Source organism: Coloeus monedula (assembly GCF_965178545.1).
Source record: "Coloeus monedula genome assembly, chromosome: 1".
NCBI lineage: Eukaryota > Metazoa > Chordata > Aves > Passeriformes > Corvidae > Coloeus > Coloeus monedula.
In genome coordinates, this window is record NC_138781.1 from 106,581,196 (window position 1) to 106,602,758 (window position 21,563).

General features: G+C 39.1%; 1 protein-coding gene across 1 annotated transcript in view; it reads left to right on the forward strand.

Annotated features, from left to right (window-relative positions):
* The window catches only part of PIEZO2 (piezo type mechanosensitive ion channel component 2), a gene marked incomplete at both ends in the record, with an annotated part of 288,576 nt that overhangs the window by 133,561 nt on the left and 133,452 nt on the right, over positions 1 to 21,563 (forward strand). The window contains one exon of the mRNA XM_082284749.1: positions 1,735 to 1,777. Coding sequence (XP_082140875.1) covers positions 1,735 to 1,777 — 43 coding nt within the window. The remainder of the gene's footprint in view (positions 1 to 1,734; positions 1,778 to 21,563) is intronic.

The window sequence follows — 21,563 nt, forward strand, 5'->3', positions numbered from 1 at the left end:
CATAGAAACTCTGACTAAAGATGCCAGTACTGGTCTTTGCTTTAGGAAGTGCTGTTGAGATTTCTTTTCTTCAACACTCTTCAAATCTTCAGAGTTCAAAAAACGTTGGCTACTCTTCCAGCCAGCAGGATTGCATAAAAATATATGGATAATTACTTGTGTCTGCTCTGCACTTACCTGTGGAGTGGCACAGTCATCTTTTTAACAATTACTTGATTCATAGATGCTGTATGAAACCAGTTATGGTACAGAGATGAGGAGAAGTTGATGGTTTTGGGGGATAACTTATAACAGAATACCTTAATGGAGCAGGTCTTTATTTATCTCATTCATGCTTCATTGTGCAAGATATTATTTTTGTTTTTCATGTTTATTTGAAATAAATGTGTGAGAGTATTTGTTCTCCTGCTTTAGAGGTGTCTTTAAAGGACTTCTTTTAATAAAATATTAACTCAGTGTGATGAGAGGCATTGTCTTATGTAGTTGTGCAGGCAGAGGTCTTGCCCCACCTCAGGCAAATACAGGTGCCACAGTAGAAGCTCTTGGTACTGATCAAACAATCGACACTACTCAGTTATTCCAGAACAAAATTTTACTTCTTTTTTTTCCAGTTTAGTGAAGGTAAAGCTTTCTCCACCTCACTTTTGAAGTCTCTTACTGCTGTGTGTTTTGCTGGATATGGGCCTGAAATTCGTGCCTGCTTTGCACTGAATGGGGGGCAATTAAAAGTGTTGCTTAATGTCACTTACAGAGAAACTTTTTGTGCCTAATTTGTATTTGCCTTTAGGCGATAGAATGCATCAGCAACTGGAATTATTGTCACTTCTCTGATTTTGAGAATTCAATGAGTGATTCAGATGAATCATTCAAAAAGAACTGTAGTTGCTTACATGGCATGCAGTCCTGTTGCATTTCCCACAGGAGTGTAAAAAGACAGAGCAAACTATGATGCAGCTTCATGTCCTCCTACATATTTGCCTAGCAGACCTGCATGACTTGAGATATTTGTGCTCTTAGTAGCCTGTATATAATGACCTCATAATAGTAGGAAAAAAAGGAGACTGGTAAAAAGCAAAAAAACTACCAAGAGCTGAAAACTGATCACCTAAAGCTTGCAGTCTGTGTGTGGGGGTTATTTTGGAGAAAATCTAGGTAAAATTTGTATTAAGCATATCAGAAATACTGAGGACAATTCTTTGGATGAGTCTGCACATTTGAGTAATTTGTGGGGCTGAGTCCTTGATGATTTTGAGAAAGAGTCCTTTGCAGCTGTTTGTGTGAATATGAAGGGTTAAACAATAAAGAAGCAATACATGTTCATGCTTTTGCTCAAAAATAAAAGGGCTTGATTTCAGAAGAAGCTGTAAAGCTTTCAGCAAGAATCAGGCGAACACTACAGTAAAGTGAAAAGCTGAAATGTGAAGAGTGCGTGATGTGAGATGCCAGCTCAGCGCTTCCAGATCACATTGCTCTAGCAGAGGAGACCACCCTTGGAATTGCAGTGAACTGTAGCTGCTCTGCAGTGTAAAGGAGTTGTATAGGCTGATACCCCTCTCACTGTTATGTCACCTGGTGGTAGCTTCTCTCAACAGCTCTCCACTCTGGGGAAAACTTCTCTAGGGGTGGAAAAATCTCCTTAATATACAGATCCCAGCTGCACAAGGAAAGGAAAAGAGTGTTCGTACAAAAAAGGTTCTTTACTGAGGGTGTTTGTTTTTTCTCCTCTTTGTACAGGTTCGACATGGGAGAAGACATTACGGCAGATTGGTTTTGAAAGGTAAGCCATAAATTTATTTCCTTACCAGTGCACAAAAGGTAAGGAAGAAAAACTGCACAGCCAAACTTGCACAGTTATTTATTTTAGTTGGTTGAATGTATCAATGACCTCAAATTTAGAGTGGGAGTCATGCAGTGTCATGCACAAATGCGTTCAGCTTTTCTGTTTTGTGTCCTCTTCTCTTTCCTCAGTCGATCTAAAGCAATTTATTCATCATATGAACTTGGCTCATAATGTTGTTTGCTGGTGACTATACAGCATGCTAGTATTAAAGAAAGGGACACACCTTTTGGCTACAGGTCTTACTTATGAATGAAAATACTGCTCTCATCATGTTATTTTTTCCATGAAACTTTTAATCTCTGACATATGAGTTGACAAAAGTAAATGAAGTTGAAAGAGGAGCAAGGCTGGCAGAGAGCTATTCAGCATCAGAGGAAAATTCAATATGCAGCATTCCTCAAGTGAAAGAAATTCTTGCAGACAAACTTAGCCACAAGGTCATCATACCAGAAACATGTCTGTCTTGTAAATTAAACTAGGCCAAATCCAGTAAAGAGTGATGTAAAATAAAGAAGGATTCAGATGCTTAGTGTCATCGTTATTCTTCTGCAAATGATAAGTTGAAGAATCTGCTCTCTGCTTGGAGTTTTTGATATTATTGAAAATTACACACTCTCAGTTGCTAAGTTTGATGTCCTCAAAGGTTTTTTTTTTTAACAGGTTGGGGTTTTTTTCCCAAGTTACATCCAGTTTGGTTCCTGATAAGTATTTCATTCAGCGTGATACCACAGGTGTCTGCAGGGCACTACAGTAAACTATTAATTCTTTCATCACCCAAATTATGAATTAGCACCTGTTGGTGCTGCTTGTCTCCATCAGAATGAAAAGAATAAAGAAGTTTTGAGGAGTTCTAGAATGAATTGATACTCTGTGTTTTGAAAGTGAGAATGGAAAAGGATCAATGTCTTTTTAGCTGAGTTCATTAGAACTCAGTGTGGCAATTTCCAACTTGTGAGATGTTTCAAAACAAGGAGAATCCATGCTAGCTGTGTATATGCAGTGTATGTACCACATAAAAGATGGAGAATTGTTGATAGACTGAATTACAGCTGGGAAGACTTCCTGAGAGGAAGAAAATATGTAAAAGGAATTTCTGTGCAGATCCCATTGTTGCCACTCTAGGTTGAAAAGCAGAAAGGCTTTCAAATGGCACTTCTGCACCTTGAGAGATTGATCGTCACCCTGGGGTAACTTTATTTGAAGCAGCACATTAGTTAGCACAGCTGAGGTGAAGATTTGAATGTACTTTGCCTGCCATAGTCATAGAATCAAATACGTTCTCACCAGCTTTTTCAGAGAACCAGCAAGGAGAAAAAAAGGAAGATGAAGTCTTTTACACAGATAGAGCAATTAAGATTTGGGGTTTTAAAAATAGTAATATTCATTATCTTAACTGTATTTTTAACACAAGATGTTTTATGACAGGAATATATCGTAGAATCATAGAATGGCTCGGGTTGGAAGGTACCTTAAAGATCACCTAATTCCTACCCCCCTGCCATGAGTTGTTCAGAGTCCCATCCAGCCTGGTCTATAACACAAGGTGTGGGGTATCCACAACTTCTGAAGTTGATTGACTAAAAGATTAATGAGTACATATATGTAAAGTTCAGTGTTAACTCTTTTATAGCAATATTTGCTTAATATAATATTGTCTGTTACTGGTTTAAATCAGTATTTTTTTATCTTAAAAAATAGTTTCCAAAGCAAACACATTGCTAGATGTAATACCTGGGTGCTGAAATCCCACTTAACTTTCAGTCACAGAAGCAGAAATCCCAGGTCTGCAGATCTCTCAAAACTGAGAGATTATTCTGGGGATGTATCACTACATCCTTTCCCTAATCTTATTCTCTTCAGTAGGAATCCCTTTTTGGCCACCAATAGAGACAGGTTAGTGAGCTACATCTGTTTTAGCTCTGATCCAATACAGCTGTTCTTGTGTAAACTCTAGGGAAAGAAGCAGCAGCATGTCTGGCTATTTAAAATTCTGTTCTCTGCAAGCTTTTTACTTAGGCACACCTGAGTCAGGTGTGAAATATCAATAGCATTTAAATGTGTTGTTTGAGCAAGGACATTCTCATTCAGGAGGGAGGAAGCAAGATTTTTAGATGCATCAAAGGAGAGACACGAGGTAATGCCCTAAGGAGGAATTATCTTTGCTTCAAAACTGGAAGATCCATATAAATTGTTCTCAACAAACTGTTTTAGAGTTGGTTTAGGAACGGGAGATACAGTCAGTCAGTCAGTTTACATTGCAGAAAATTAATCCCATATAATTTACATGTGATGTCATCACTGCTTTGTGGCTACATGGTGTTTATTCTGCAATAGTGGAGTGTTTACATTACTGTTGTCTTCATATCCTGAAAAAACATTGTGGCACCAAGAGATCTGACTGTGAGGCTTTTATGTAAGCATTACTTGTAAGCTGAGAATGCTGCTTTTCAATGCAAGGGATATTAAAAATGCTGCAGCTCAAGTAAAGTAGCTTTATACCCAGGAAATTACTGGAGTTAAGAGCTTTTCAATTAAAAGGAGTATATGTGGTTTTGATAGATATAAATGAAGGTCTTTATGTTTTTGGTTGTCTTTTGAGACATTACAAATAAGCTGATTGTAACATACTATGGTAGTCACCACCTTTGTCCAGCTTGATCTAGACTGCAGTTCCCTGTATTTTCTGAAGAACACTGAGGAGCAATTTTGAGATTTAGAAAAAGTATTGTATTGTGCTGTCCTATAAGAAACCTGGTTTCAAATGCTGAGCATGTGCACTACTTTAATGTCAAGCAAGCTGTCATGTTTATGGAGTTTTAAAAAATCTTAAGCAAAAGCAAATAGATTTATGGTTAAATAGGATGACTTTTTTGCAACTGTTAACATCGGGATTATTCTTTATTGGTGCATGTTACGATGGCACCTACATATGCATAAAAATGCCTGGAAAGCAGTCAGTTCTCTTGGACTTTGTTCCAAACATGACTTGACTAAAAATGTGTTTTAGAAGGCATTGTTCATCTCTGGCTTAAGATTTTTTCAGTCACATTCAGGACCCAGTGGAAATCATTGGATCATGTAATCAATAAGGATGGAAAAGACCTACAAGATCATAGAGTCCATTCTTTAAGCCAACACCACCTTGTCAACTAAGTCATGGCGTTAAGTGCTATGTGTGCCACACACAGTCGTTTCTTGAACACTTCCAGGGATGGTGACTCCATCCCTTCCCTGGGCAGCCCATTCCAATGCTTAACCACCCTTTCAGTGAAGAAATTCTTCCTGATGTCCAGCTCGAACCTCCCCTGGCACAGCTTGAGGCCATTTCCTTGTGTCCTATTGCTGGGAGGCTCACTCAAAATCTCAAATGGAATAGTTATGAGCAATTAACAGTGACTGTGCTTGTTTCCTGGCTATTAAAGAGAGCTTAATGCACAAAGCCTGTTAAAATTCAAAAGGAAAGAGGATCAGTTCAGTTAGAGAGCTGGTCTTGTCCTGTAATGCAGTCAGTAGTGTCTTTCCCGCTCATGGCTGGGCTGAGGCTTGCAGTGCAGAGCCTGCAAAGAACCACCACCAATGGTGGGGAAATGCTGCTGGGGAAATGCTGCCACACTGCAGAAAATTACAACCAAAAGAAGGCCTTTTTTTAACACCTAAATTTCTCTAATTTGAGCTACCAGATAATGAAGTTTGTGTCCTTGTCTAGTAGATTCAGTAGTGATTACAAGAATGTCTTCTGTTTTTACATGTTTGTTGACTATAAATGATTTAATAATTTTAAAACTTGAAATGGATGACGTTGGACCTCTTAAAACTCATAGTCCTGCAGGGTTTTCAGACTTCCAGTACTCCTCTTACTGTGCTTCTCTGAGTTGTACTTTGTTATGTGACTAGTAAGTTACTCAGCTGCTAACAACACTTCTACTCCCTTTTTGCATTTGTTCCCATGGTGCGTCTCCTATGCATGTAATGCTTTACTTTATGGTTCCACAAAACAGACTTCAGAAAGGTTTAATGACTGTTATTACATGTGAAGTAAATATCAAATGTTTTAGAAAATATATATTTGAAGAATAACAGATGTGTGGTTATTACGCTTTTGGCAACCTGCAATAAGTATGTTTTTCATAGTAAATAGTTGTTTCAGTCATAGAGAAAGGAACTTTTGAGCACCAATTTAATAGTAAAATGTAATTATCTTTATAAAAATTAAAGTTTCCATATCAAAGATACCGCTTTTGTTTGGTTGATAGCTTCAACCTGATTCTAATATTGTTATTTACATGGAATGCAAAAATTTATTATTAATTAGAAATTACATATATATATATGCAAAAGTAGGTGACTTCCACCCTCATAATGCTAATGAGACTTCTCTGCACCACACTTAGTACAGCAGCAACATCTATGTAGAAGGTGCACCAGCAGCATCCCAAATTGTCTATAAAGTAATGCTGAGGGTGATTGCCAGTGAAAGCTGCTCCTGTTAGTAGAATACTGTGTATTGAGTTGTGGGTTTGTTCTGCTTTTTTAAATCCTTTTACTATATAAGAATGGAAGAGTAGTTGGAGATTGCTAGCTCTCACACCAAAAGGAAAGGGGAAGTAGGTAAGAGCAGAGAAGGGAAAAAGGAAAAGGACCTGCAGATTTCTATATCAAGGCTAGACCTTGGATATGAAGACTGTCTCCTATTAAGATAGATTTCAGACCTTCTGTGTCCCTCAGTATCTCCTTCAACTACTCTCCTAAGCAGAGGGTGATAAGGAGGACACTCTGCAATGTTTTTATTTAAAGCAAAGTAAATGCAACAGCCCTGCTTGCCACAGGTAGGGAGACACAGCTTACCCAGGAGACGCCAGGAGCAAGTTAGCTGTCATCGCTGAGAGGTGCGTTTGTATTCCTACACTGGTCTCTGGCAGCAGACACATGTCTGCTTTTGCAGCTGCTCCACATATGCCCCTGCTCAGTCTAGCCAAAAATACTGTGTATATCTTCCCTACCCCTTGCAGAGACTGAGAACTCAATTTCCGAAACCACTCGTGACATGCGGTGAGCGCTGGAATCCAGATGCATCTTCCCAAGTGCCTCCTTCCAGTTTCAGGTTGCTAATTACGAGCCTACTGGCGAGCTGTTTTCTCTCTTTCCTCGTGCTTGCTTGGATATTTGATTGGTAGTTGGCCAGAGTTTCTCTGGGTCACAGGAATAAACAGAAAGAAGAGAATATCACTAGATTCTGTAAATATTTAGTATGCACAGTTCTGGCTTGGAAATCAAAGTACCATATAGTTTTCCAAAGTGACATCCCCCTCTTCTCCCCACGCTCTTTGGTGATTTTGTAAAAAGGATAAACATATGCTTGAAATATAAAGTCTTATCCTGATACCATGCTCCATAATTTCAAGCCCTTCCTTCACATACAGCTCAGTCCTATAGTCCTTCCTTGGGCAAAGCTCCCATTGACATAGTTTTGGGAGCATTGCCTCAGCCAGGGGCTGCATGAGGCTACACGGTCTGATCCTTGAGAAGTTATTTTAAAGGAAACAGTGCAATTTCAGTGCATTTAGCAAATACTGAATAATTTGAGAAGACTAGGAAAAATGGGTGCAGTGGTGCAATCAAAGGGATGTGGGAAAGCCCTGCCAGGCACATCTTTCCACCATTTTGGAAAAAAAATAGGTATATTAGTCTGTATAGTTATTTTGGTCTCCTGTGCCACAAGGCACTTAAGCAAGTGCTTAGTTTTCAGTGCCCAGGAATGCCCTCTTACTTTGGCAGGGTTCTCTTCCACAGCATACCATCCTTGGATTGCTTCAAATCAGAGAAATCAAATTAATCGATGGTTTGTTTTTACTTTCTAGTCTTAATATATGATGCCCATCACACTTTTGTAGGAATTAATGAATGTGAATTTATTCTGCAGTTTTTGCATATTCTACAGTGAATTTACTGTAGAATGTGCTCTTTGTGAATTTACAGTTACATGTGCTCTTTGAATAATATGGTAGATAAATATAATATAAGGAGCAGAGAGACAGAACCAGTTCCAGACCTTCCCTTGGGAGGCTGTGAATAAAAGAGCAGTTTATTACTTGTAACAGAAGTGTTGTCTTCTGGGTGGTATCTCTAGTTGATCATTTCTCTGCCTGGCCAAACATGTCACAGAGGGCCTCATCCTCAGCCCCAAAACTGCTTTTAGGGGTAGAGTTAGGGTTCAGAGAGCCCTGATTCAGTGTTCCCTGAAGGAACAGGGGTGGTGCAGAAGGCAAGACATGGGGAGCACAGCACTGCACCAACTCTGAGCCCTCCACACCTTTCTCATCAGGGCCAAACATGGTTCTGGCTACCTCAGCCTCAGCCCCAAGCTGCCAAACCTAAGTGAAAGGCAGGGATATGGAGGCAGAGGACTACATCAGAAAGGTTTATTCATGTCCTTCCAGCTGTAACACTGCACTTCTTCTCTCCTGGTGCGATGAATGGCAGAGAATAGGGCTTCCCACACGGATGCATTTGTCTCCAGGCAAAGGGCAGCACAGGGTGCTGAGTCTTGGGAAGACGGAGTGCTGAGGTTGCCTTAATTTAATTTTCAAAGTGTCTCTCTTTCTTTGTTACTTCTCTTTTTTTGTGACTTCGTGGTGGCCAGGACTGTGGAATTTGTGCATGTGCGAGCTGAAGTATTTGTGTTGTTTATAGTGTAGGAAATGGGGAAGAAATATGTTTTCAGTTTTATTTGATATATTCTGCATGCCTGAGGTTCTATCTTAAATTGAGTTTTCTTCGCTGTGCTGAAAAAAAGCAAGATTTTGAAATAAAAGTCTGAGTTACAGAGAAAGCCAAAATAAAAATTGGATTATATTTGCAAAGAAAAAACCCATTGTTTAAAAAGATATGAAGAAAACTGAAGTTAGATTTTTTTTCACCAACACTGTGTCAACTGAAATCTTTTAGTCCATATTAAATAGTGAAATAGGAACAATTTAAACCTAGTTTTAAACCAGTTTAACTTCTTGGATTTTATTCCAGTGTTGACTTTGGTTCCAACGTTGCTGTGTGTAGTCAGTCCAGTGTGCCCTCTGTGATTGCCTGTTAGCAAACAATACTGTGTATTGGGCATGCTGGAGTAGCCTGAGGATAAAGTGTGGGAATGGTTCAAAGCTGCATCCATCAAGGGAGGCTTAGACTGGACATAAGGAAGCATTTCTTTACCCAGAGGATGGTCGAACTCTGGAACAGGCTTCCTAGAGAGCAGTTAATGCCCCAAGCTTCACAGTGACTGTCAGCTGGCCAGAGTCATTTGGACAATGTCCTTGATAACATGCTTTAAATTTTGGTGATTGAGCAGTTGGATGTGATGAGTGTTGTAGGTCCCTTCCAATTCAGATGTCTCCTCTCCTCTCCTCTCCTCTCCTCTCCTCTCCTCTCCTCTCCTCTCCTCTCCTCTCCTCTCCTCTCCTCTCCTCTCCTCTCCTCTCCTCTCCTCTCCTCTCCTCTCCTCTCCTCTCCTCTCCTCTCCTCTCCTCTCCTCTCCTCTCCTCTCCTCTCCTCTCCTCTCCTCTCCTCTCCTCTCCTCTCCTCTCCTCTCCTCTCCTCTCCTCTCCTCTCCTCTCCTCTCCTCTCCTCTCCTCTCCTCTCCTGTACATCCTTTTCATGTACTTTTTAAACTTAAGCTAGTTATAAGAGAAGCTGATTTTTGACAGACCTCATTTTTGTACGTTTTGTGATACACTGTCCTAGCTTTTGCAAAATAAACACGTTTCTTAGCAAACATGTCAGAGATTATTTTTTAATATATTGCCAGTGATGGTTTTGTAGCCTTTGTGTAGCACACCTGTGAGACTGTAAAGAATAACTCACCAAGGGAGACTTTTTTAATAGAAGCTTTTTAGGAGATGATGACCACATGGCTGAAAACACTTAGACCAGTAATTGCTTCCTTACTTATGGGATTTTCTCAAAGCTGTCCCTATTAAGAAAAAGTGGTTAAACTATCACAAAATATGTAAACATTCACTAAAGTAACTTCATTTGTTTTGAGCAGCTTTAAGAGATTTTTTGGGTTTTAATCCCCCCATCTTTATGTTTAAGCATAAGCTTGTCTTAATGGTAACATAAACAATTTCTACCTAAAATGATTGTAGTAATCATAGCTGTTCTCCAGTGTACATCACTGTAATATGCCAAGAAAGGAATTTCCTCTGGGTTGATTGAAGCTACTTTGACATCTTTTTGAACAACGTAGAAAGCAGCAATGTGAATTTTCTAGATGTCTGAACACATGGTCCTTAATTATATAAGCAACTCAGTAGATTTCAAAGGTCTGTCTCATGGGAGTAACCATTATGTAACCAGGGCAAAAATTCATTTTTAGTGGTATAAATAAATAAACTAGGTTTTAGGGAATATAGTAAATTCTTCAAAATTCAGAGAATTCTAGACTCTCTTAACTTAGAGAGAATTCAAGTAGTAAAAAGCCAAGGTGCACGTCACATCAGGCAGTCCAGAGGAAAATCATGATGTTATACAAGTGAAGCACAGTTGTGTGATGACTGTGTTTTAATCCTCTGCCTGTGCAAGCTGAAGTTCAAGAAGCCACTTAACTTGTGGGAAGCAGGACAGTCCTGCTTCCTGCTCAGCCTCCTGAGCACCGTCCAAGAGAGCTGGCGTGCAAACATCCTGGAGGCAAATGAGTCTCTTAATCGCTCGATGTGCCTGTGATAAATCTATAACTAGCTGTGTGTAGATGAGAAGCACAGTAGTGTTATTAATTACAAGTTGCATTATGAATGAGAAGGTACCCCACTTTCTTCCTTTTCTTCTTTTTTAATTTTTTTTTTTAAGCTAGGGTTGTCGAGCCTGAGGATCAAACTGTTTTTATCATCTGATCTAACACAGGACCAGGATTCTCTGTTGTATACATTTGCCAGTGGCCCTACTTTCTCATTCTCTCTCTGTCTTTCAGTGACTTGCAGTGACTGCTTGTTCCTAGGCATATTTTGGCCAATTTGTTGAGTTTGGCAAAAGCATATTTTCTTTTAAAAAGGGGGACTCTTGGATTTGGGGAAAATTAAAAAATCACCCAATTTAACTTTTAAGTTTTTAAAAGCATCCAAGTAACATCTTTCAAGGGCCTGAGTCCCTTTGGGAGTTGGGTTTGTAACTCAGGAATCTTTATGATTCTTGAACATTTTATCTGTAATCTGTTTAATCTGTTGCAAGTGCTGGGAACTTAGTTGAATCAACACTGTACTTTCAATTTTCCAAGTGAAAGTGCTGCCCAAATCTATTATTTTTTTTCTAAAGATATTCAAAAGCCAAAAATTCAGTAGTCTGGGGGTTTTTTTGCCAAAAAAATTCAGTAGTCTGTCAGTTTTTTGCTGCAAATAGTCTTGCCCTAGCGTTCTACTTTCTAATATGTCTGATCCTAGTATAATAACAGTTTTACTACATTACACTTTCTTCCTTCATGCTTTTATAAAATTTTAAATAGGAAACACTACTGGGGAGAAATCCATGTAAAACTTCTCTTGAGTTGTACTTTAGTTAAGCGTTATAGATACTTTATGGTTGTTTTTCTTTTCTTAAACCACACCTTGGGGAGCTGACCTTTTACATGGCTTAATGTTGTAATGTTAACTGGTTTTAACCTGTTTTAACTTTTTTCTTTAAGAAAAGTCAACTTTGAAATATACCCCACTTGAAGAAGTCCATCAAACAAACCTAAAACTCATTTATTTATCAGCATGGCTGAAGTTTCCTGACATACACCATAGTGTTTCTCTAACAGTAGAGCAAAGGTGTGTTTAGAAGCCAAGCCAAATACTTTTATAAAGCCACTTTCCAATGTTTCCAACACTGTGGATAGCTTTTGAGAAAAGGAATAACTTGATAGGCCAGGACAAAAGAGCAATTAATATGGACTTGTCCCGTTTTTCCAGTGCTAAAATTGCTCTCTACTAGAGCAATTTGGACCAAAACAGAAATTAAAATTTTACACTGCCTGTTTGGTACTAGATACACTCTACTGTAGATACCAAAGATATGTATATTTCAGTATATAATGTTGTTTATTGAGAAACAAAAAATATTTTTTTCTTTTTTCTTGCTATATTAGTTACTTTTTTTCCAGATGTAAAGATGCATTCCCTGAAGTATTTTTATGGCTTTTCTGCTGTTTTCTAACTTGAAGTAACAATTAAGTAAAAATTGGATGCCAAGAATAATCATGAATAGCTTCAAAGTGGAATGATTTAAAACTGTTGTTATTTTTCTCCTGGCTTCTAACGTTTAAGAGTGAAGTTGTTTCACATTTCACAGCTTTTCTTCATAGCTGTGAGGGCTGTAAAGGGATGTGTGTATTCTTTGTAAGGAAAAGTTGGTGACTCTCACAGTCACACGGCTACAGAAAGTGAACATTTAGGAAAATTTTGCATCCCCAGTAAAGCTTTTGAAACTATCAAAGTGATATTTGAGCTGTGAAGGACTCTTGCAACACTCACAGTGTAACTCCATCTCAGTCTAGAAGGGGAATGGCTTTAAGCTGCCTTGTCTCTGGCATGCCAGCCTGATTTCAGCACTGAGTGTGAATCAAGCGTCTGTCAGAGATCTGATTGTGTACAATGCAGACAGCCAAGCTGCCAGGGTGGAAACAGCAGTGCAGATTTTATATTTGTTCCACATTGCTGCAAATGGCAGCATATCTATCATCTTCTGAGTCTGGCATATCTTCTTCCCTCCCACTGTCACTGCAGTGTCATAACATTTCTTTCTTTTGATTCAGTATGTAGAAAACTACTTTGGTTACTTTTTATTTACTTACAGTCTTCCTGTAGCTTTAGTATATGTGTGTGTTTGCCATCCGACTGCATCCTGCTACTCTGTGATGACATTGGCAAGTGATTGCACGACTGAAAGGTTCATTGATGCAGCAGATGCAGTTGTGAATGAACAATCAAATCAGCTGTAACTTTTAAATTAAAAACTCATCAGTGAAGAGGATAAAGCACACAAATGCAAAAAACAAGGGTAAAAAGTCGTACAAAGATATCATGATAAAGTCTGATATAATTAAAAGGTGAAAGAATGTATTTGTGGATTCTGTAAGAGTGTTTTTGCACATTCATTTCATAATTTTCTTTTGCCTAACAAAATGGTTTTTAAAGTAAAAGCCTGATTTTTTAAAGTAAAATACCTATTAGCTCTGCATCTAAATCACACTCATCGTGATGCACTAGTTACAACAACCCCACCCTGCACAAGTCCTAAAATGCATTTAAAGAGTGGTCAAATACTCCTCTTTTTGAGAGCTCTGGGGATGGTCAGAGTGACTAGAAAACTAAGAGAATCAGGTACATGAAGGGCTTTTCTACATGGGAAGAGTAAACAGAAAATTTTAGTAGACTTTTTATTACACGGGAAGGTTAGTATTAGATGCTCTGGGCAAATGGTGAGCTAATATGAAATAGTAGTGTAAAGTGGTGAATAGTTTAGTCAGTAAAAAATAGAGGAAATAAGTGAGGTTTCTTTCTTCCAGAAAATAACATTTGTGTTGAAAAATTAATCTAGTCCTGGAAGAGAGCTCCACAGTATAGGGTTTTTCCCATTTTTTTGACATGAGTGAATGTTCCGTACTGACTCTTCCAAGCAGCCAGTAAATATTCATTTCCATATGCATATGATGAGAAAAGTGGAATGGAGGTTAACACCCCCAGTTCACTGGGGACTCTTGTGGTCTCTGCACACTGTCAGAACGCAAAGGAATATATGCTGTTATTGTGGAACCTAGATGAATTAGGGGAACTTACTGAGAAGCCAAGTTTTCCCTTCATGGGTTACCATTCAGAGGAGAAAAAGACATGTGTGAGGAAAGAGTTGCAGGGCTCGATGCTCACATCTGCTCCAGCTCAGTTCTGCTAGAAATCGGATCAGTCAGCCCCCATATTTCATTTCCTTCTGTAATCTTGACCAATAATTTATAATTGGTATCAGCTGATCATCTGGCTCTCTCTTTCCATGACAAAATGAGTGAGCAAAGAGCTTTATCCTCCTCCTCTTTACTGTCTGAGAGATGATAAAACTTTGAAAGACAAAAATCTCTATTAATTTTTAATGAAGTCTCTGAAACATCCTCTTAGTCAATCTTATTTTATTATTTCTGTTATTCCTTGTTTTTTTGGAAGCTGCTGTAGGAATCCACGTGAGCCAAGATACAACTTTGTCAATCACAATGTCATTATGATTTTTATATGTTGTATCAGCTTTGTTCAAGGCTGAATTCCAGGTGAAGGTGCTTGGAGACGACCTCTGGAGAGTAGTTGCTGAATCAGAAATAACACAAAAAGGGATGCTGCTACATCCCTTTGCAAAATCATGCTCACAGACCAGGCCTTCAACTCCAGATGCTCCCTCAGTCCTGTCTCCACTCTAGGACTTCCTCTGGTAATGCTGGTGAACTGCAGAGGTACAGTTTCAAGTCAGGGAGGCTTTTTATGCCATTCCCATTCCTCACTCATTGGGAATGATACAGGCTCTAACTTAGCAGGTTTGGTTTTGTGCATGTTTTCAAGACATTGATTGCCCTTTGAATTTAATGTGGAATATTAATAATATGACAATGTGAGGACAGTTTTCATTAGTGAGCAGAAAGAGGGTGATTCCTTTTGTTAATATGATCAGCCAGAAGTCTGAAACCAAATAAATAAATGGATTATTTTAAGGTAGAGCTCATTGTAGTCTAGGGCAGGAGGATGTCAATAATTAAAATCAGTGGTTTCAGAAAAAAAGTAAGAGACTGTGGTGCACCCAGTATTTTCCCCTGTTTTCAGTGTCAGTTCAGCTTCACCTTGAGCACTGTGTGCACTTGAGGGTCCCACAGTTTAAGAAGGGTGCTTAAGTCCTTTTGTGGAAGAGGGCAACAAGGCTGGTGTAAGGGCTGGAAGGAATTTCCTGTGAGGAGTGTCTGAGGACTCCAGCCTTATCAGAAGCATCAGGACAATTCATTTAATAATATGCTTTAACTTTTGGTCAGCCCTAAAGTCGTCAGGAAGCTAGACGAGAAGATCATTGTAGGACCCTCCAACTGAGCTGTTCTGTTCTATTCTATTATCTTCTATTTTATTTGGAGACTTAGATTTTCAAGAGAGAACTGTGGAAGGTGGTCAGTCAGTCTAGCAAATGTTCGCAGTGCATAGGATGCCTGTTTTCTCTCTGATGCTTCTGTGCCAGCCTCTGCCTGAGGGTGTTATATTGGTTGTACATTTGTGACAGGAGAACTCCCAAATCCCATGAAGGCAGATTTTAATCTTTTTTATGTGACACCAATGGTTAAACAAACAAGAGGACTTAATAAAGTGCCCAGGTGAGCCTTAGATAGAACTAGGGAGACAAGTAAGAGATCACGAGGCACAGGTATGTAAATCAAATAGGTAAATTTACTTTCTGCTAACAACTGCAGCATTTGTGCAGTCAGCAACCCAAAGAGATTAAAGGGGAAATGAAGCCTGAAGTATAACAGGGATATTGTTAATAACTTAACAAGAAAATTATTCATTTCTACCACTTTGAAAGCAAAACCTGAAAAATACGTGATTATTACTCTAAGCCATTTCTAACAGCATGCTACAGTAGTCAAGGTACTTTGCAAAAAGAAGAGTAACTTCATGTCACTACAGATTAAGAGATGCTGACAAGTAAAGGAGTATCATGGAATAGAAGGAAGGAAAAGATGACAGAGCAGTCTTTGCCTGAGGTTTCATCATTACTGTTAGATTTGGTACCTCAGATATGTCCTCATTGCTAACTGAAAGTCAGGAGAAAATTTTTCTCTATACTTGGACAATTTCCATGTAGAATCCTTGTGCCTCTGAAGCCTGTCATTTTGTCATCTTGATCTGGTGGTCTGGGCTGCCTCAGCATTGACATAAGGCCCTCTTAGAAGTCGTCTCCATTCAGGATGAATCTTAGTTATCCAACTGTTTGTGTTAAGTTTTCAGGTTGCTCGCTTCCTACCACCCCTTGTGCTTATTTTCTTTTCAGCTAAATTAATTTCAGCTAACTTTTCTCATGCCATTTAACCTAAGGATTCAAAGAAAAGGAACATCTGATAGAAGATATTTTATGGCCTTTGCTGTTTGAGCACTTGAGTTGTGAGACTGTTGTCAGTGTTTTTCTTGGCACAGCCCAGCCTCCTGCAGTACAGTGGTAGCTGGGAGCAGTACAGTGGTAAACCCACCAGCAGCAGAATGTGAGCCAGTCTTTGTTTTAATCTGGAGAGCAATCAGCATTGCAATTAGTATACAAAAAACTCTCTAGGATGCATGCTTAACAGTTTGGCTTTGTGTTTTATTTTGTTTTTGTTGGGTTTTGTTCACAAGCAAGTCACATGAGATCTCCAAGTAGCAATTGGCACATGAAACACAAGGAAGCCTGTGGCTGGTGGAGCAGGAGCATACCCTGTGCTGGGTCTGACCAGCCTGCTGCAGTGTGCTCACGCTGGGCACCCAGCCAGCCTGGAGGTAAAAGCGTGAGCACTTGACTTCAGCTTCTTTATACCCAGTTTGGATCTGAGCAATTGTGGTTTTTCCAATGCTTAGACAAGGTAAGAGCCTCCCACACTGGTGAAACACTACAGTGGCCTCTCACACCTGAGAAAGATCTTTGGTGGCCACACATCCAGCAATTGGGCAGATGGCATCAAGCAGTGCAGGGGACTAGTCCTCTCCCCTCCCACACGGATGTGGGGTGTTTGCCACCCAGAGATTGTGTTACAGGCTCCATTTACAGAAAATTTAGAAGCAACATCTAATGGCATTGGGACATTTAGTTTGCCACTGATTTCTACTCCACTTCTATTTTGATTGACACTGTAGAATTGATCAAAGTACACCAGGGGTGGGTCAGTTTCCTTTGTCCAGTTTTAATGGAAGTCAACTGGGGGGTGAGGGGAGATACTGTACACATGCCTCTGATGGCTGGAGTCTGCTTCCAGCAATGTCCGTGTGCTCTTGCCTCTAAACCCCCAGGATTTTCAGGCAGGTGGTGCTAAGGAAGGTTAGATAATGCTTCCTGTCCTGTCGCACTTGATGCTGTGAAGAGAAAGATGGGCATGTCCAGAGCAGGCAGGGTAGACTGGGAGCTGTTTCATATGGAAGAATTGAGGGTGAATGGTCCCATCCCTGCAAATCTTTCACTTGGATAGTTTTAAATTAGGAATGGGTCTTGTGGCACGGAAGGGTCGTCTATGCAAACACCGAACTGCAGTGGGCACTCCAAATTGAACCCCTGGTAGTTGTGTGCTTTTCCTCTGTATTGGAGATAGTTTGTAAAATGACAGTAATTTACAACGTTGGTTGCTGTAATTGAGGGAAATATTATTCCTTCCTCATCTGCAGCTGACTGGAAAATCTAGATGTGTCTTTTTCTTTCTGTGATTATGTTATATGCTGGAAATATAATGAAAAGTAGTTTGAAGTGATGATCTGGTCATGCTCCAACTAGAGTATGAAAACTGCGGAGAGAAGGGGAAAATACGTTTTGAAATAATCACTGAATGTCAGCTTGCTTCAGGCTTTTCAGTGCTTTCTTTTAGTCAGGACTATTGTGGAACATATGGATCTCTGTATGCCTTTATGTAAACAATTAGCTGCCAGTTACCAAATATTTATGAGCATTTTGGACAAATTTTACTGGGAATGTTATGCAGAGATCAATGAATACTGAATTAACGCTTAAGCTAAATCCTTATACAATGCTTGCATAAGTGAGAAGCCTGTGTGAGAAGTGTTCAAAGTTGAAACAAGGAGTCTCTTTGAAGAGTTAAGACAAAAATTCACTTATAGCTGAGGTGTCCTCAGGTCTCTTCTCACTTTGGCTCACTTTGGCTCTGCCTCCATCTAGTATCACATTCCCATTCTGACCTGAAATAATTTGTGTAGCGGATGGACTTGTCATTTCCACCACCGTGCTGTGGGACTGGCACGCACAGCGCCATGGGTGTGGAGGGTATTTCGCTCACTTCCTCTTGGCTGTGCAACATGAGTCCTGCTCCACATTTGGAGCTGTGGGACATGGGCAAAGTGAGCTGGATCTTGTGCTGTCACGAGTCTGGCAGTAGTGCAGCTGAGCGTTTTGCGTGATACCTGCTAAATCCCTGCTGAATTTTAAATCTTCTGTGTGCTGCCCTGGGCAAGCTGGAATTTGCCCTTTATTAGAAGATGAATGAACAAAAAGAAACAATGGGTGCTTTAGAAAGAGAAAAATTGCCGCAAACCAATGTTTTACGCATTGCACATACCCATATTTCTTAATGTTGAATGTTTTATGCAAGCAACAGTCACCAAAATCTTGGCAATGTACATTTAGTTTCAAATAGCTGCTCTCTCTCTCTCTGCATAGCGGTGTTTGGAAAGCAAATGTTTGGTTAATACGTGGTTAAGCACTTTTGCAATACAGAGTGTGTTCTTCATTGCAAGGTATCGTTCCTGAAAAAGCAAAGTGTACTTTTGGTTTTTGAATCCGTGCAGACATAGTTTGTAAGCAGTGATTTAGATTTTGCAAATACTTCAGGAGCCCTTTGAACTTGTATGTTGGGTAGGTCAGTGCATGCTAAATATTTTTGTAGGTAGTTTTCTATGCATTTTTGCTTCCCTCTTCCTCCCACGCATTTACTTTGCACAACCAATATTCTCTGGAAGTGCAACTTCAGGTATTTTGGGTAAAACACATGCCATGCTCTGCATGAACTGAAAGGACCATCCTATGAAGGCAGTGCAAGAGAGGGAGAGAGCATGCACCGCACTGTGGATATTAATATTACTAAGTTTGTATTTTTTTTGTGATATAATTTATTTTCAATTTGTGGATGAACATGAGATAGGGAAAGGACTAAGGGCAGACCTACCCGTACTCAGCAGCTTGTAAACTTACGTGTGGCACAGGTTTGCCGTGAATGTGGTATCAAGGTTGCCATGTGAACCAACATCATAGCAAACTTGTCTTTTGAGCCACCAGGGACAAGTATGGCAGCATGAATATATGAATATGTGCATGAATATGTGAGCATCCTACGTTCACTGAAGTGCTGGTTGCGGCTTAGACCAGGCCTGCCATCCTCAGACCCAAATAAGTAAAGTGTGAGTTTCCCAGCAGAGTAAGTATGGGATCAGACATTTCATCCTCATTTCGAACTGAGAGAGGACAAGGAGCCTCTATAACTACCTTCTAGCTGCAACCATCCCCAACACCCTCTTCCAACAGCAAAGTTCAGCAGGCACATCTCTAAGGCCATCTGGTTAGTAGCCTTTTGCATCCTCAAAGTTCCCACTATTTTTGGATCACAGAGAGGATACTAGTGATAAACAAATGAATCATTCACAGTACTGCATAGCACCTGTGAAATACTGCCAGTCCATGTTTCCAGGGGTCCATGCTTATGGTTCTTGGGTCTGTTTTACCTCTAAACTGAGTTATTACAGTTGCAGATGAAGCCCATGGGAATTCAGCTGTAAGCATCTACAGCAGTGCATTAATTACTCTGAAATATTAGATCCAGTTAGAAATATCAGATGTTTCACAGTCACCAAACAGATGAATGGAAATTATTAGCATCCATGCATCTCTTCCTTAGTTTATCGCTTGCAAACTGTTAATACAGTATTACCTTTTTTGTTTTATTAAATTAATTAGAAAGTAAAGAGGTGCTATAGAAAGCCCCTGAGGGGAGAAAAGATGTATGCATATATGGAAAGATGTAGTATGCATGAATAAGACTTTTGATAACTTTTTAAAATTGCAATAAAAAGTAACCTTTAAAAGACTTTGTTTACCCAGTATTCAATATAAAATGAAGCTTTTTATGGTTCTTTAATCTGGAAGCATTATCTTATTTATTGTCTAACATAAGCTTAACATTGTGATACATGGCTGATGCTGAATTAATTTTAGTTCTGTTTAAGTAAGACTGGTTGTTCTTTCCCATTTTTGTTTACTTGTAACGAAATTGTAAATATTTAAAGTTGAAGGCTGTTGGTATTCCTTCTACATGTGGACTATTTTATACATTATGCATGGTGTCTCACATGTGCTACTATATTTTTTTTTTTAATTGAAACCATTGCAGTTTTAATTCTAATAGTTCTGCTTCGTTTCTGGTTTTATTCTGTAAATGTTCAATACAGAGGAAGTTAGTGTCTGCCATTCTAAAGAAATGAAATCAGGTATGGCAGTATTAACACTTCACAGTTCACCAAAGCTTTGTACATTCAGTAGGAGATGAAAAATTGTAATTTGTGAGAAATAGTTATTCTAGAAAGGAAAAAAAACGAAAATTTTATTTTAAGCAAACTGAAATGCTGATTTCTAGAGCACCAAACAAGAATGTAATACTTCATTATGCTGGCACTTGTTTTTTTGTTTGACTACTAGTGAGTGTACGTGAAATAAGAGAATGGTTTTAACATTTATCCACAGCTAAAATTATTCTCAATGCAGATAAACTAGGAAAATTTGCTTAGTTTCTTGAACACCAGAGAAATTCAGGAATAGACCAGGGTCAGACTGTCCTAGAAAAATACTGTACATACAAAGAAAATACAGATGATCCCTTTCTAGAGTAGTAAATATGAAGTATACAGCTGAAATCAGCAGGGGAACACATTGTCTGATGAGGAAACAGCTGTATTAGGAGTTTGTTGATATGAAAAAACAGTTTCACGTATTGATGCAAAAGTCATTAAATTCCTTCTGTCCTACAGAGGTTATTTTTGTTACAGAGGAACTCTTGCAACCCTAACTGCAGTAGTCCCTTCTCTTAAAAATTGTCTGCAATTTGATTTATTTGGTCAAGGGAAAGTAAAAACCCATTTTAAACCCCTAATACTGTGTGTTTGTGTGTGTGTGTGTGTGTGTGTGTGTGTCCATGTCCCCATCCTGTTTTCTTCTGCATCCTGGAAGAAAGAAGGAAAAACTGAAGCTGCCATTTACTGTAATTACACTGCAGAATATATTTCTGGCTGAGTTATAAGCTTCAGTCACTGGTATCTATTACAACTAAAGCTGCCCTGTAGGTAAATTATTTAGTTTAGGTGAATAAATTATGCTTTACTAGTTGTAGATCAAGGGCTATGACCAATTCATTGAACACCGTGAGATTCTTGCAAGGATTAAAAAAAAAGCTGTTGTTGTAGGAGATCTGAATAGGTTTCCTGTTCTTCTCTTTAACTTCGTAGTTTGAAAGGCTCTTTTGGAGGAAAGAGCACAATGTATAGACTGTTATCAAATGCAAAATATGACCATGTGTGAATGCGCAAATAAAGTGAGAAATGTTTGTGGAATGATTGCAGTATTTGCCATTCTTTTTTGTATTGCCAGAGATAACAAGTGGGAATAACTGATTTTTGTTTAGCTTTTGCTGTGAAAAAGTGGGGAGCAAATTACTTGGGGTCGAATGAAACAGTTTATTATTCTGCTTTACAGAAGAATATACATTTCTCTGCTTTCAAGTGATCTTTTGTTTCCTTTTTAATTATCACACCGAGGTCAATTTGTTTTCCTTTTCATGGGGAAAAGGGGACAGCATACATTTGCGACTGGTTTTGGTGAATAAACTATTCATGTGTAGAATTTTTCCCTGCTCTGTGGTTAGGTATCACTGTTCAGGCTCTCTGCTGCTAGCCTGAGCTGTATGTTACATCTCTCACAACAACATGCTAAATGATTTATTTTGAAAGATCAG